We start from the raw sequence: 12439 nt of genomic DNA, 5'->3' as shown, positions 1-12439 counted from the left end.
ATGGACAGTAGTTCCCAACTGCACTCCGACTGTGCACTTCTTAGAGGTTCATTTAGCTGACAAGTTTACTCTGCTCTAAATCCTATTGAGTTGTCTTGCTGTCTTTTAAATGCCCTTTATGTCAGACATGAATATTCAGCACAAACAGTATTTAAATAAAAACAATAGATTCTTGGCTATGGAATATTCATGCAGATGAACAGTCCCTTTAAAAGACAAGTCATTTCACTCGGCGGCCATCTTTGAAATGCCTCTCAGGCATCCTGGGCATCATGCAATCTCTTTGAATGGGGAAACATCAAATTCTCCAAAACTGTTCACCAACCTTACGATTAACCAATGAAATCTAACAACAACCGGCTCATAAATGTAGTTTCTAAACGCTCGAATCATGACAAAAAATGTATTTTTCAGGCTGGATCAAGCTAATGCGCATGCGCAGACCTAAATGCAGGTCTCTTCGGAGGCTCGCGTCTGACTGTTTCTATAGAAACCGGTGATTCTAACGCCGCTGAAGTGACGCGATGACTTCACCAGTCGGCGATTGGCTCTTATTTAGAAGGCGGGACTTATTCCACCATATTGCGCGTTACACTTTCTCCCATTCAAAACAATACATGTGACACGTCTTGTGTCATTCTAGTCTTTGATATAGCTACTATAGACCCCTTAATCGCCTACGTCACTGTGACGTCACCGCTCTAGCTGGAGGCAAAACATAAATAAGAACTCATAGCAGGCACGCTACAAGTTTGAGGTTTTGACTTTAAAATGTCGTCTTGTTGTGTTTTTGGCTGCCAGAATAGAAGGAACAGCTTCCCGGCAGACATTCCTTCACAGAAATCAAAGATAATTGTGGTTGAATGCAATACGGCGTACAGACTGGACTGACACGATAGTAAATAATGCTCGTGTTTGCAGTCACACTTCATATCAGGTAAAATAATCGATGCATATGTAATGGTGTGTTGGTTTTATCTAGTACAAATCAGCAAGTTTCTGTTATATATGTGAAAAGTCGCCAACTTTCAGCGCACTAACTAGCTTAAATGTTAAACAAACATACAGCGACAGATGTGTGTGCCGTCCTTTGAACGGTCTCTTAAAATATTCCACATTGCTAGCCATAATCATAGTTAGCCCAGCGTTAGGTTACATTAGACAATAAGCCTTGACACAATTCCCCAAACCACCCGAAAGTAATTCATATGTTGTCTAGGAAATATCCAAAACTTAAGTTAATTTACAAAAATAGCTGTCGCGGTCCCGCAGAGTCAGTGACTGTACATATTCGGACAGTTCTGAACCTTCTTCTGCATCCAGGTAGAAGTAATAAATCCCTCCTAAAACATGCTAGCTGCTTACGCTTGTCAACAGTAGGCTTGTTTGAGATGCGCCTAGCCTCGCCTGAAGTTCAGCCGAGAGTAGGCGGCTGCAGTGAGGGGAGGAGTGAAAAAGTGCAGGCAAGACGGACAATTCTCTGTTCTCGTAGTGGATCAGAACCTACGAGATCAAAGGCGGATATCGCGGGATTCACACTCGTGCGCTGTGTTGCTGATAAACTGGATGTAATTTAAGTTCTGTTGCTTTTATATGAAAATAAACATAATGAACATACTTGTTATTTATTTCCATTCGAAAGATGTGTGTATCAATCATTTTTACTTTAATTATAGACATGTTTTTATATATTTTTTTTATAAATGGCAACGTTCGCATAACCCATAGAGCAGGGGTGGGGAACCTTTTTCATAACAAGGGCCATTTACATTTTTGTAACATCCTTTAAGGGCCATACAAAATTATTGAACATATATCACTAACTAACCTCTCTAATGCGATGGTTGGAACTGCTTCTCTTTGGCGAGGCGTCTGATGTCAGATGGCATTGATGATGGTCATAATCCAACTGGTTTTCCAAGTTTGGGTCAGTCAGTCTTGAGCGGAATCGATTCTTTGCAAGAGTCAGTTTTGAAAAGAACTGCTCACAGCAGTAGGTTGTCCCAAATAGAGATGCAAACTTCAGTGCATGTCTCCTCAGAAAGGGAAAATCCTCAGAACGTATGTACAGTTTATAGAACTCGAGCAGAGTGAGGTTATTGTACTTAGCTTTGAGCTCCTCATTGCTTTGCAGCTCAATTATTTCGTGTTGTAGGTTATCGGGTACATTAAATGGTTCCACGTTAAACGGCGTAGCAAATATCTGCAGTTCCTTGTGTTTACTTTTCACGTCCTGAAACCTCTCGTTAAATGCCAGAAGCAGTTTTGCACACTCACCAGCATATTCAGCTGTCATTGCAGGCTTTTGCTCTTGCAGAGTAGGAAAATGCACAGTGTTACCCTTTTCCAGTTGCAGTTGCCACAGCTTTAATTTCACTTCGAATGATTTCACATTTGAAAGCAGGGAGCTGAGAAGCTGGTTCGGACCTTGGAGCTTGACGTTCAGCTCTGACAGGTACTTGGTTATGTCCACCATAAAGGCCAAATCACACAGCCGCTTGCCATCACTGAGTTCTACAACAGGTTTTCCCTTAATCTCCATGAATTGTTTTACTTCTTCCCTCAGTTTGTAAAACCGGGCGAGCATATCTGCGTGACTCAGCCATCGCACCTCACAATGGTAAACAAGATCTCCGTATTCGGACTCGAGATCGCTCAATAACTCTTTGAACTGGCGGCTGTTTAGCCCTCTGCTTTTGATGAAATTTATGGTGGAAACGACAGTTGTCATTACACTTTGGAGCTTCAGGGAATGTGCGCACAGACTCTCTTGATGTATGATACAGTGGCATATACAACTAAATCACTTGGATCCAGACGGAGACGACTCATTTCTTTTTTGACCAATGCAGTTAATCCCTTTTGCGCGCCAAGCATGGCTGGAGCCCCATCGGTGGCAAGACCACTTAACTTTTCAAATGGTAGCTCAAATTTGTTCATTGCCAAAACAACTTGCTTAAACAAATCCTCACCTTTCGTAGTGCCATGCATGGCTTGCATAGACAGCAATTCCTCACTCGTATCAAACTCAGCAGTAATCCCACGCACAAAAATGGCTAGTTGTGCGGTATTCGTTATGTCTGTTGTTTCATCACAGGCCAGAGAGAAAAAATTGATTTTTTTTTGCGGTGTCCTTCAGTGTCGTTTCAATGTCTTGTGCAATATCAGTAATTTGTTCTGCGACGGTTCTCCGAGATAAACTGACACTTTGAAACAGTTTTACTTTGTCTGGTGCTAGCATCTCCGCAGCGGCAACAAGGCACTCTTTCACGAACTCTCCTTCTGAATGAGGTTTCAGCTTCTTAGCAATTAGCTCACTCACCACAAAACTTGCATGAGTAACATTGTCTCTGTCAGAATGCGGTCTTGTGAAAACTGCTTGTTGGGCATCCAAACTCCGCCGAAGAGCGTTAACTTTATCCACGCGCATTTGTCCTCGCAACTCATTCAGTTTAGCATGTTTCGAGCTGTAATGACGCTCGAGATTGGCCTTTTTCATCACTGCAAGTGCATCCCCACAAACTAGGCAGACTGGCTTGCCTTTCACTTCAACAAAAAAATAATCATTTGTCCATTTTTCTTGGAAAGCGCGACATTCTGCATCTACTTTTCTTTTCTTGACAGCCGCCATGATGCATATCATTAACGATGACAACCGCTAAGTGCCTGTTGCGTTCACTGTGACTGTTGGTGCGTTCAAGTCATGTCGGAAAGATCGTATTTACGAGCAGAACTGACATGAATGCCACCACAATGTCGTAAATACCAGTGGGAAGCTCGTAATTTTCTTTAAGCTCCGATCTGTACGAGTTGGGGGCGTGTCAGTCAGAAACATGGCGAAATACCACAATATTACAGGTGAATTGTCAGGCTTTTCTATTTACAACAAAGTAAGCTGATTCCCAGCAAAAAATACAATAGCATCACAATATAAAAATGTAATATGCAACAATAAAGTTTACAACAGCTTCATACATTAATTAAAAAACATAAAAAAGCAACATACAACTAATGTACATTATTTGCTCTACATTTTCTAGAAGCAGAAGTGTTGTTATTTTGTGTAATTAATTTAGAGAAGGCACACCGCCATCATACTCCGACGAAAGTGACTTGAACGCACCTACCGTCGTACACACGATTTCCCACCTCGTAAATACGAACTTCCCAGGAAGACTTGAACGCACCATGTGACCCGGAGAGGCATACAGACCAACTGGAACGAGTCTATTATTTTATTTTATAATATTTTTATATATTATAATACATAGCAATATAAAATAACATAATTATATTGTAACTAACATAATATAATAACATAATAATTATATCCGTTTTCTCACAGAGGGTTTATGGAAACCTGTGCAGCAGTCTCGTGTCTCTCTCATCTGCTCATGCTTAGAGCGGCAGCTGCGCCGGCGCAGCCTGGGTTACATGATTACAATTATTACTATTATTATTATTTTTTATTATTATTAATTTATTAATTAATTTTTTATTTATTTTTTTATTAACTCGTGGGCCGGATCAAACTGTCTCGCGGGCCGTATAAGGCCCGGAGGCCGGACGTTCCCCACCCCTGCCATAGAGAGATCACTGTTTCAGAGACTTTGGGAATATTCACACATTATTTTTACACATAAAAACATGATATTAGAGTTTTAAAATCAAACATTTTAAATCAGATCAATACATCACGGTTGTTTAAACCAATACGTTTTAAGCTGTGTCGTCAGCAAGTCGTTTCCCATCGTGCTTTTGGTCAGCGCAGTCGGTGGAGAGCAACTGCGCTCGACTGCAGAATCCGACACGTCCGCCTCGCCCTCGCGAGAGGTTTTTGACACACATCGGCATGACATCAGAGCAAGGCGGCCCACCCTCGGACACATTTCTAACCGGCATGCATCTTGCGGTGATCACCGGTGATCACTTCTGCGCAGAATTTGCTCATCTCAAACAAGCCTATAGAGTGTTTGCACCTACGTCACGGTTTGGTCAGTTGCCCGGATGCGCGGCCATATTGGAGATACTCGGATGTAAACAACAGCATAGATTGCACGGGTAATGTACTATATAAGACGTTGTTTTGCTAAATTTGTATGTCTAAACCACAGAAAAAACGTGTGGAAGCTGCTAAATCATATAGAGAAGGACTTGGTAAGCAGGAAAGGGCGCGATATTTTGACAAACTAAAGTTAATAGGTGGTAAAGATCCGTACGAGCTGGCTCCTTTGTCGTGGACTGACGACCCGACAATTCTTCCTAACATTTCTTATCCCGACATAGTGAACTACTTAGTTTTTTCGCCAAGCCCATACACAGCTGAGGACCTTAAATGTTACAAAGGTTTGGACGCCTATAACCAGATGGTGTGTGGATGGGTGAGAGAGGCACAGCATCAGCTCATCAATGACATGTGTCTTGTGAAAGCCAAGGTTGGTGATCCACTGCTTTGTTGCACCTGTTACCTGTTCAGTTAGTTTATTAAAGAAATAAATGAATAAGAGGCTAGTTTGTTATTCCTACAAGCTTATATTTAGTTGTCTTATCTATTATGTAGGTACTTCATTCCCAGCGAATACGAGAAAAACCCCTGGAACCCTGGGTAATTGCTGAAAAGTCTGGAAGGATTCTTGGAGCCCACTGTACTTGTATGGCTGGCCTGGGGGAGACGTGCACACATGTTGCTGCTTTGTTGTTTCTGATTGAAGCTACAGTGAAACTGAGGGACTCAAAGACAGTGACTCAGGAAAAGGCATATTGGATGTTACCTACTGGAATGTCAAAGGTAGAGTACAAGGAATGTCGAGAGATTGACTTTACTGCAGCAAAGACATATAAAGTAAAATAGCTGCTAAGAGTGACTGTGCTGGTCATGTACAGTCATTTGATAAAGAATGTGCCAGTTCTACTGTTAAAGGAAGCAGAACACCGCATCCTACCAGTGATGAATTTTCATCATTATTCAACACTCTCAGCACAACTGGCTCAAAGTCTGCTATTTTATCCCTGATTGAGCCTCATTCAGATGATTTTATTCCCAAACCAATTAGTGCAAAGTTTCCTCTGGTGTTGACTGAACTGCGAAATGAGGAGGCACTTCACATGGATTACAGTGATGTATTGTCCATTTGTAATGATATAAACATTTCAGTATCAGAGGAGCAAGCAAAGGCAGTTGAAATGGCTACAAGGGATCAAGCTTCTTCTAAACTGTGGTTTCAGTTTCGTGCTGGTCGAATCACAGCATCTAAAATGAAAACTGCATGTTGCACTGATCCCAATCAACCAGCTCAGAGCTTGATCAAAAGTGTATGCTATCCCCAGTCATACAAATTTACATCAAAAGCTACTACCTGGGGATGTTCTCATGAGAAATTTGCACGTGACATGTTTACAGATGAACATAAGAAGTCTCATGAAAATGTGAAAGTGCACGAGACAGGTTTTTTCATTAATCCATGTGTGCCATACTTAGGTGCTTCCCCAGATGGCCTTGTTTCTTGTGATTGTTGTGGTGTCAGTGTCATTGAAATTAAATGCCCATTCTGTGTAAAATCTGATAAGTTAGACATTGTTACGGGATTTTACTTGGAGAAGGATGGTGATGGGAAACTGACACTAAACAGAAACCACCAGTATTTCTACCAGGTCCAAACGCAGCTTGGAGTGTGCAAACTGGAGTCTGCCTATTTTGTTGTTTGGACAGAGAAAGACTTGCATGTTGAACACATTTTGTTTAATGAAGAGTTCTGGGACATGATATGTAAGAAAAGCAAACACATTTTTGACACAGCCATTATGCCCGAACTAGTTGGTAAGTTCTACACTAGGCTTTCATCGACCATGGTTAATGTGTCAGAACAACCTGGTGTATCTGTCCCTGATTTGGATGGTTCTGACAATGATGCAAGTGGCAGTGGGCAAGAAAAACTGGTGTCACTGTGGCCAGGTTGAGTTTGGTCAGATGATTTTGTGTGACAATGCAAAATGTCATATTCATTGGTTTCACTATTCATGCGTTAATGTTGAGATTGCTCCAAAAGGAAAATGGTACTGTTCAAACTGCCGTAAGCTACCTCAGTTTCTTCCAAAAAGGTTAAAGAAAGGTATCAAGTAAAAAAAAAAAATTGTTATATGCAGTAAACCCTGCTGTAGCTTCACGTTTTCATTTACATCTGTGATGTACAGCCTAAGTTTAGTCAAGCATAGTGCATTTTTTTCCTTAAGCACTTTGTTTAAATTAAGCTCAAAGTTTTATTTTAATATTTATTTTATTTATTTCCTTTTGAAAATTTAATGTGTGTTATTTAGGCAATTCACACTGATAACTTTTTTCTTACCGTTTTATTTTAGAACTGAGTACATTTTCATATCATTTGTACATCATACAAAAAAGTAAAAAGTTGTTGCATACCCAACTGTTCTGTTGCTCTTTTAATACATTTGTGTTGTTTTAAGGACATTGGTATACTATGTGTTTGTACTAAACAATACTATTTATTTACAATTTATTTAAAATATTTACAATGAAATCACAAAGATAATTTTTTTACCAACATTGCCTAAAACAAGCAACTTCAGTCAAAATCAACAACTGATGGACAAAGGTTCACCAGAGCACAACAGACAAGTCCGATCTTGTCTACTGTACAAAAATTATCATCTTTTCTCATCAAGAAATCAATTGGCAATGTCCCCCCCAATATACAATATTTCTGGCGCACACTACCAATCACGCGTTCAACGTGAATCCTAACATGAGCGATTTTCCTTGTGGTTTCTACATCAACTGGAGCTAGCTGCGACTTCCCACGGGTAAAGGCTGGCATTTTTACCTGAGCCATAATGCAACCTAAAGTGTCCTGAATATCAAAGCCACGGTCAGCAAGAACTAAATCACCAGGTAAAATGTTGTCCAGAAAGCCACAGTTTTCCGTGATGTACTTGTCACTTACTCTTCCTCCCCATGCATTTGAAATGTAAGAGACTGTGCCCTGTGGTGTAATACCAATTAAGAACTTGACTGTGTTATGGTGCTTGTAGGATGACCATGTTTCTGCTCTGGCTATAAGGTTAGATGGACGATCTATAAAGACCTCAAAGCAGTCGATAATAGCGACACATTTTTTCCCAAATTGTTTTCTGAATTGCATTGGCATGGTTTTCACTAACTGTTCTCTTTCTGGCCATATAACAAGAGGTTTCATCCGAATAAACATGACATCAATAACATCAGTGAATACCCTAGATGCAGTGGCGATTGACACGTTGAATGCATAAGACAGAAATGTTGTAGAAACATTAAGCCTTAATCTCATTAATGTCAGCATTAGCACCTTGAATGCATTAAGTGACTTCTTCACAGGGAGGTGGGGACTAATGTATGTAAATAGTGCTAACAAAATCTGATATGTAGGTAGACCAGTGAAAAATAAAACCTTTTCATCTTTACCCTCAAATGCACTTTGGTCATAGGAAGAGGACACATTTTCAACACAAGAACGCAACTGAATGTTTTCTGTTCTCAGATTTTGAAGTTCACTGGTCATAGAATCAATAAAATCACCAGACATTTCTGTTTGAGTTCCTACACTGCAGATGTTATCGCCGACATAGTCACTTGTAGCAGAATCATCATCTGGTGTGTCCATGAGAAGCAAAGAATGGGCAGCAGCATCCTTGAGTTTCTGCTGGGCTCGATTCACACGGCGTGTGTAGCGTGATGTCAGTGAGTCCTTAGGTGGCTGTGGTTCTTGCTTTCCTCTCATATTAACGCTTGGCACCCAATCTGGATCATCCTTCTTGTACAGGTCAGACCTTTTACCTAGAATACAATGATGGTAAATATAGCACCATTAACTAAATTTCAGTAACATTTTACAGAAAATATGTCTTGTAAATTATGTCTTCAGAAAATAAGTCTTGTAAAATTGGAGTAGGTTATTAAATGAGATTTGAATCAAATTTTTAGCCAAGAATTTAACAAACAGCAACGTAATGTCAATATGAGTGTCTACTATTACACAGCAAAATTAGTTTTTAGCTTAATATTTCACCTACCTGACAAGAAATGATTTGAACAAACACGAATGTTGTCAAGATTCTTGCCCTGGAAATCCTGATTCAGTTTGGCCAACCACAAACGCCTTCTTTCCTCAGATAGTTTTTTGCACTCTTCTCCTTGATTTGTTAAAATTTTTGGCAGTCTGTAGTACTCAAGATGTTTTTCCCGGTCCGACCGATTAGTACAGCCCAAAACACGACAATAATTGACCATTTTCAGCAGCAATAATCAGCGAAACTTGCGAGCTCCGTTCAGTTCAGTGGCATTGTTTACGTTCAGTACCGCCAGCATGGCCGACTTCCGGATTGATGACGCGTCGTGAAAACACCCTATTGAGTCCAGCGTCTCTTTTCGCCTCCAGCTAAGCCCCGCCCCCCAGGAAACGTTGCAATGTTTATAAACTTTTAAGGGGTCTATAGGAAACGGTTTTTCATTGATGCAAACTTGCCAACTAATAAGATTTGAGCTTTGGCTCACATGTGTTAACTATGACATATACATAAGTTACATATATGATATGTTACATATCATATCAGCCAGTCACATGCCAAAGAATCCAGGATAGTGAGTAACATAGTAAGTAATTGTAGAACATAGTCTGCATGAACGTCAAGTAAACATCTCGGCAACGGTTCTCAGTTCATATCAAATCAGACATCATGGTAAAGTGACTCACAGTTTAGTGAGTCAATAAAGTGGTAACAGCTCTGAATGATTCGCTGATTTATTCAATCTGCAGCATCCAAATCGCATACTACTGAAAACACTATGCACTATGTTCTCGTTTTGTCGTTTAGTGTATGAATTTTGGAAGGTTTTGACTTCCAGCACTGGAGTCTGAAGCTGCGACAGCTGAGTGCATGACATGCCCAACGTTCAACACTTTGTCTTTTTGGTTAAATAAGTGCATCATCTGGGTATCTGAATAGCATCTTTTTGGAATTTTCAGTGTAAACACACTACTAAAACTATTTATACTACAAAATGGCATAGAATAGTGCAAAAGTAAGCGAACTAGGAGGAAGCTATAGTTTGTGACGTGAATTTTGACTGACTCGTCAGAAAGAATCAGTTCATAGGAGCCATTTGTTCGCATCGAACATCACGACTTGTGCTGTGTGTTTGTTGCTGCGTACAGGAGAGAGGAACCGCTCATGCGCACATGACGATGTCAACTTTAAAGGGTTAGTTCACCCAAAAATGAAATTTCTGTCATTAATTACTCACCCTCATATCGTTCCACACCCATAAGACCTTTGTTCATCTTTGGAACACAAATTAAGATATTTTTGATAAAATCCGATGGCACAGTGAGGCCTACCATTGACAGCAAGTTAATTTACACTTTTAAACTCCCAGAAAGGTACTAAAGACATATTTAAAACAGTTCATGTGAGTACAGTGGTTCAACCTTAATGTTATGAAGCGACAAAATAACGACTTTTCAACAATATCTAGTGATGGGCGACTTCAACACAATGCTTCATAAAGCTTCAAGGCTTAACAAATCTTTTGTTTCGAATCAGTGTTTCGGAGCGTGTTTCAAACTCACGCCAAAGTCATGTGATTTCAGTAAACGAGGCTTCGTTACGTCATAAGTGTTTTGAAATGTTTCGAAAATGTCAATGGTTTATGTGACTTTGGCAGTTGGATACACAATGTGAACCACTGATTCAAAACAAAAAGCTTCGAAGGTTCATGAAGCAGTGTTTTGAAATCACCCATCACTAGATATTGTTAAATGAAGTCGTTATTTTGTTTTTTTGCCGCACAAAATGTATTCTCGACGCTTCATAACATTAAGGTTGAAACACTGTAGTCACATGAACTGTTTTAAATATGTCTTTAGTAGCTTTCTGGGCATTTAAAAGTGTAAATTAACTTGCTGTCAATGGAGGCCTCACTGAGCCATCGGATTTTATCAAAAATATCTCAATTTGTGTTCTGAAGATGAACGAAGGTCTTACGGGTTTGGAACGACATGAGGGTGAATAATTAATGACAGAATTTTCATTTTTAGGTGAACTAACTCTTTAAACAGATGCATACAACGCTTTCTCGACTAGATTTTAAAGTATTGCCGCACGTTTTATTTTATTATTGATGCATTTTGACCACTTTATCAAGCTTTGGCAGTCGGTAATACAATTTAACGTAATCCGTGCTGAACAATACCAATAAAAACATAAAATACTGAATTTAGATAGAAACGTTTGTCACTTGGATGTTAATAATTGTGTAAAAATCATTAAAAGAGCTTCCTTTCCTCTGCACCTCCTGAACTTCAGTAGAGCGCCAGGGTGGAGTTTATCGTCTGGAGCAGAGGACATCTGTTTTGCGTGTGGTAGAGACACAAGCAGTGAAGTGAGACAAGGCAGGCCATGCATGATCAGTAGAGAGAAGCTTTGATCAGACAGACCCCAACTCCCCACCTCTCTCCTCTGCTGCATCAGAAGGGAACACAGGGGCCATCAAACCTAGTCTCTAGATGAGGAAGAGCAGAGATACCACATGTTGAAATGCACCAAGGTGATGTTCTGAATCTGTGAGGATTTGAAATGGAGATTTAAAAGCAAGGGTGCATAGAAGGCTTGAAGTATGATGTGGTCATGATGAGGACATATGTGTCTCTTGCTTTGTGAGTTATGCTTGTGTATGTTGCTGTTCTTTTGAAGTCTGTAGTGGCTTATAGACAGGGCCTCCAGAAAAACTCTTTGAAGCGCAGCATTACCCAAAATGTAAAGTCTAAACTGAGTTTCATCTGGTGCCTATTGCATTTTGGAGAATGCATGCAGTTAAAGGATTAGTTCACTTTCAAATGAAAATTTCCTGATAATTTACTCACCCCCATGTCATCCAAGATGTTCATGTCTTTCTTTCTTCAGTCGAAAAGAAATTAAGGTTTTTGATGAAAACATTCCAGGATTATTCTCCTTATAGTGGACTTCAATGGACCTCAGATAGTTAAAGGTCAAAATTACAGTTTCAGTGCAGCTGCAAAGCATTCTACGTGATCCTAGACAAGAAATAAGGGTCTTATCTAGAGAAACCATCACTCATTTTTTAAAAAAAAATAAGAAATAAAATTTTATACGTTTTAACCATAAATGCTCATCTTGAACTAGCTCTTTTCTTCTCTATTAGAATTCCAGCAGTGTAGACGCTGCTAAGTGTATTACTGCCCTCAACAGGTCAAAGTTTGAACTAAATTGTCATATTCAATATGGTAGTGCAAGTATATAATAATTGGTTCAAACTTTGACCTGTGGAGGGCAGTAATACACTTAGCAGCGTCTACACTGCTGGAATTCAAATAGAGAAGAAGAAGAGAGATAGTTCAAGATGAGCATTAATGGTTAAAACATGTATAGT

General features: G+C 39.8%; 2 protein-coding genes across 2 annotated transcripts in view; one reads left to right on the top strand and one right to left on the bottom strand.

The window, feature by feature from the left end:
- The window catches only part of ism2a (isthmin 2a), a 38493-nt gene that overhangs the window by 6079 nt on the left and 19975 nt on the right, over nt 1-12439 (top strand). The gene's annotated exons all lie outside the window — the stretch shown is intronic.
- LOC137006810 (uncharacterized) lies at nt 6954-9392 on the bottom strand. Its single transcript, XM_067367881.1, has 2 exons — nt 9064-9392; nt 6954-8827 (listed from the first exon to the last, which is right to left on the bottom strand). Exons 1-2 carry the CDS (start codon nt 9278-9280, stop codon nt 7581-7583), a joined length of 1464 nt encoding a protein of 487 aa, XP_067223982.1. The 5' UTR covers nt 9281-9392; the 3' UTR covers nt 6954-7580.

The sequence above is a fragment of the Chanodichthys erythropterus genome, chromosome 18 (genome assembly GCF_024489055.1).
Source record: "Chanodichthys erythropterus isolate Z2021 chromosome 18, ASM2448905v1, whole genome shotgun sequence".
Classification (NCBI taxonomy): Eukaryota; Metazoa; Chordata; class Actinopteri; order Cypriniformes; family Xenocyprididae; genus Chanodichthys; species Chanodichthys erythropterus.
Note: the sequence above shows the minus strand (reverse complement) of the source record. Positions and strands in the feature narration are given on the sequence as shown.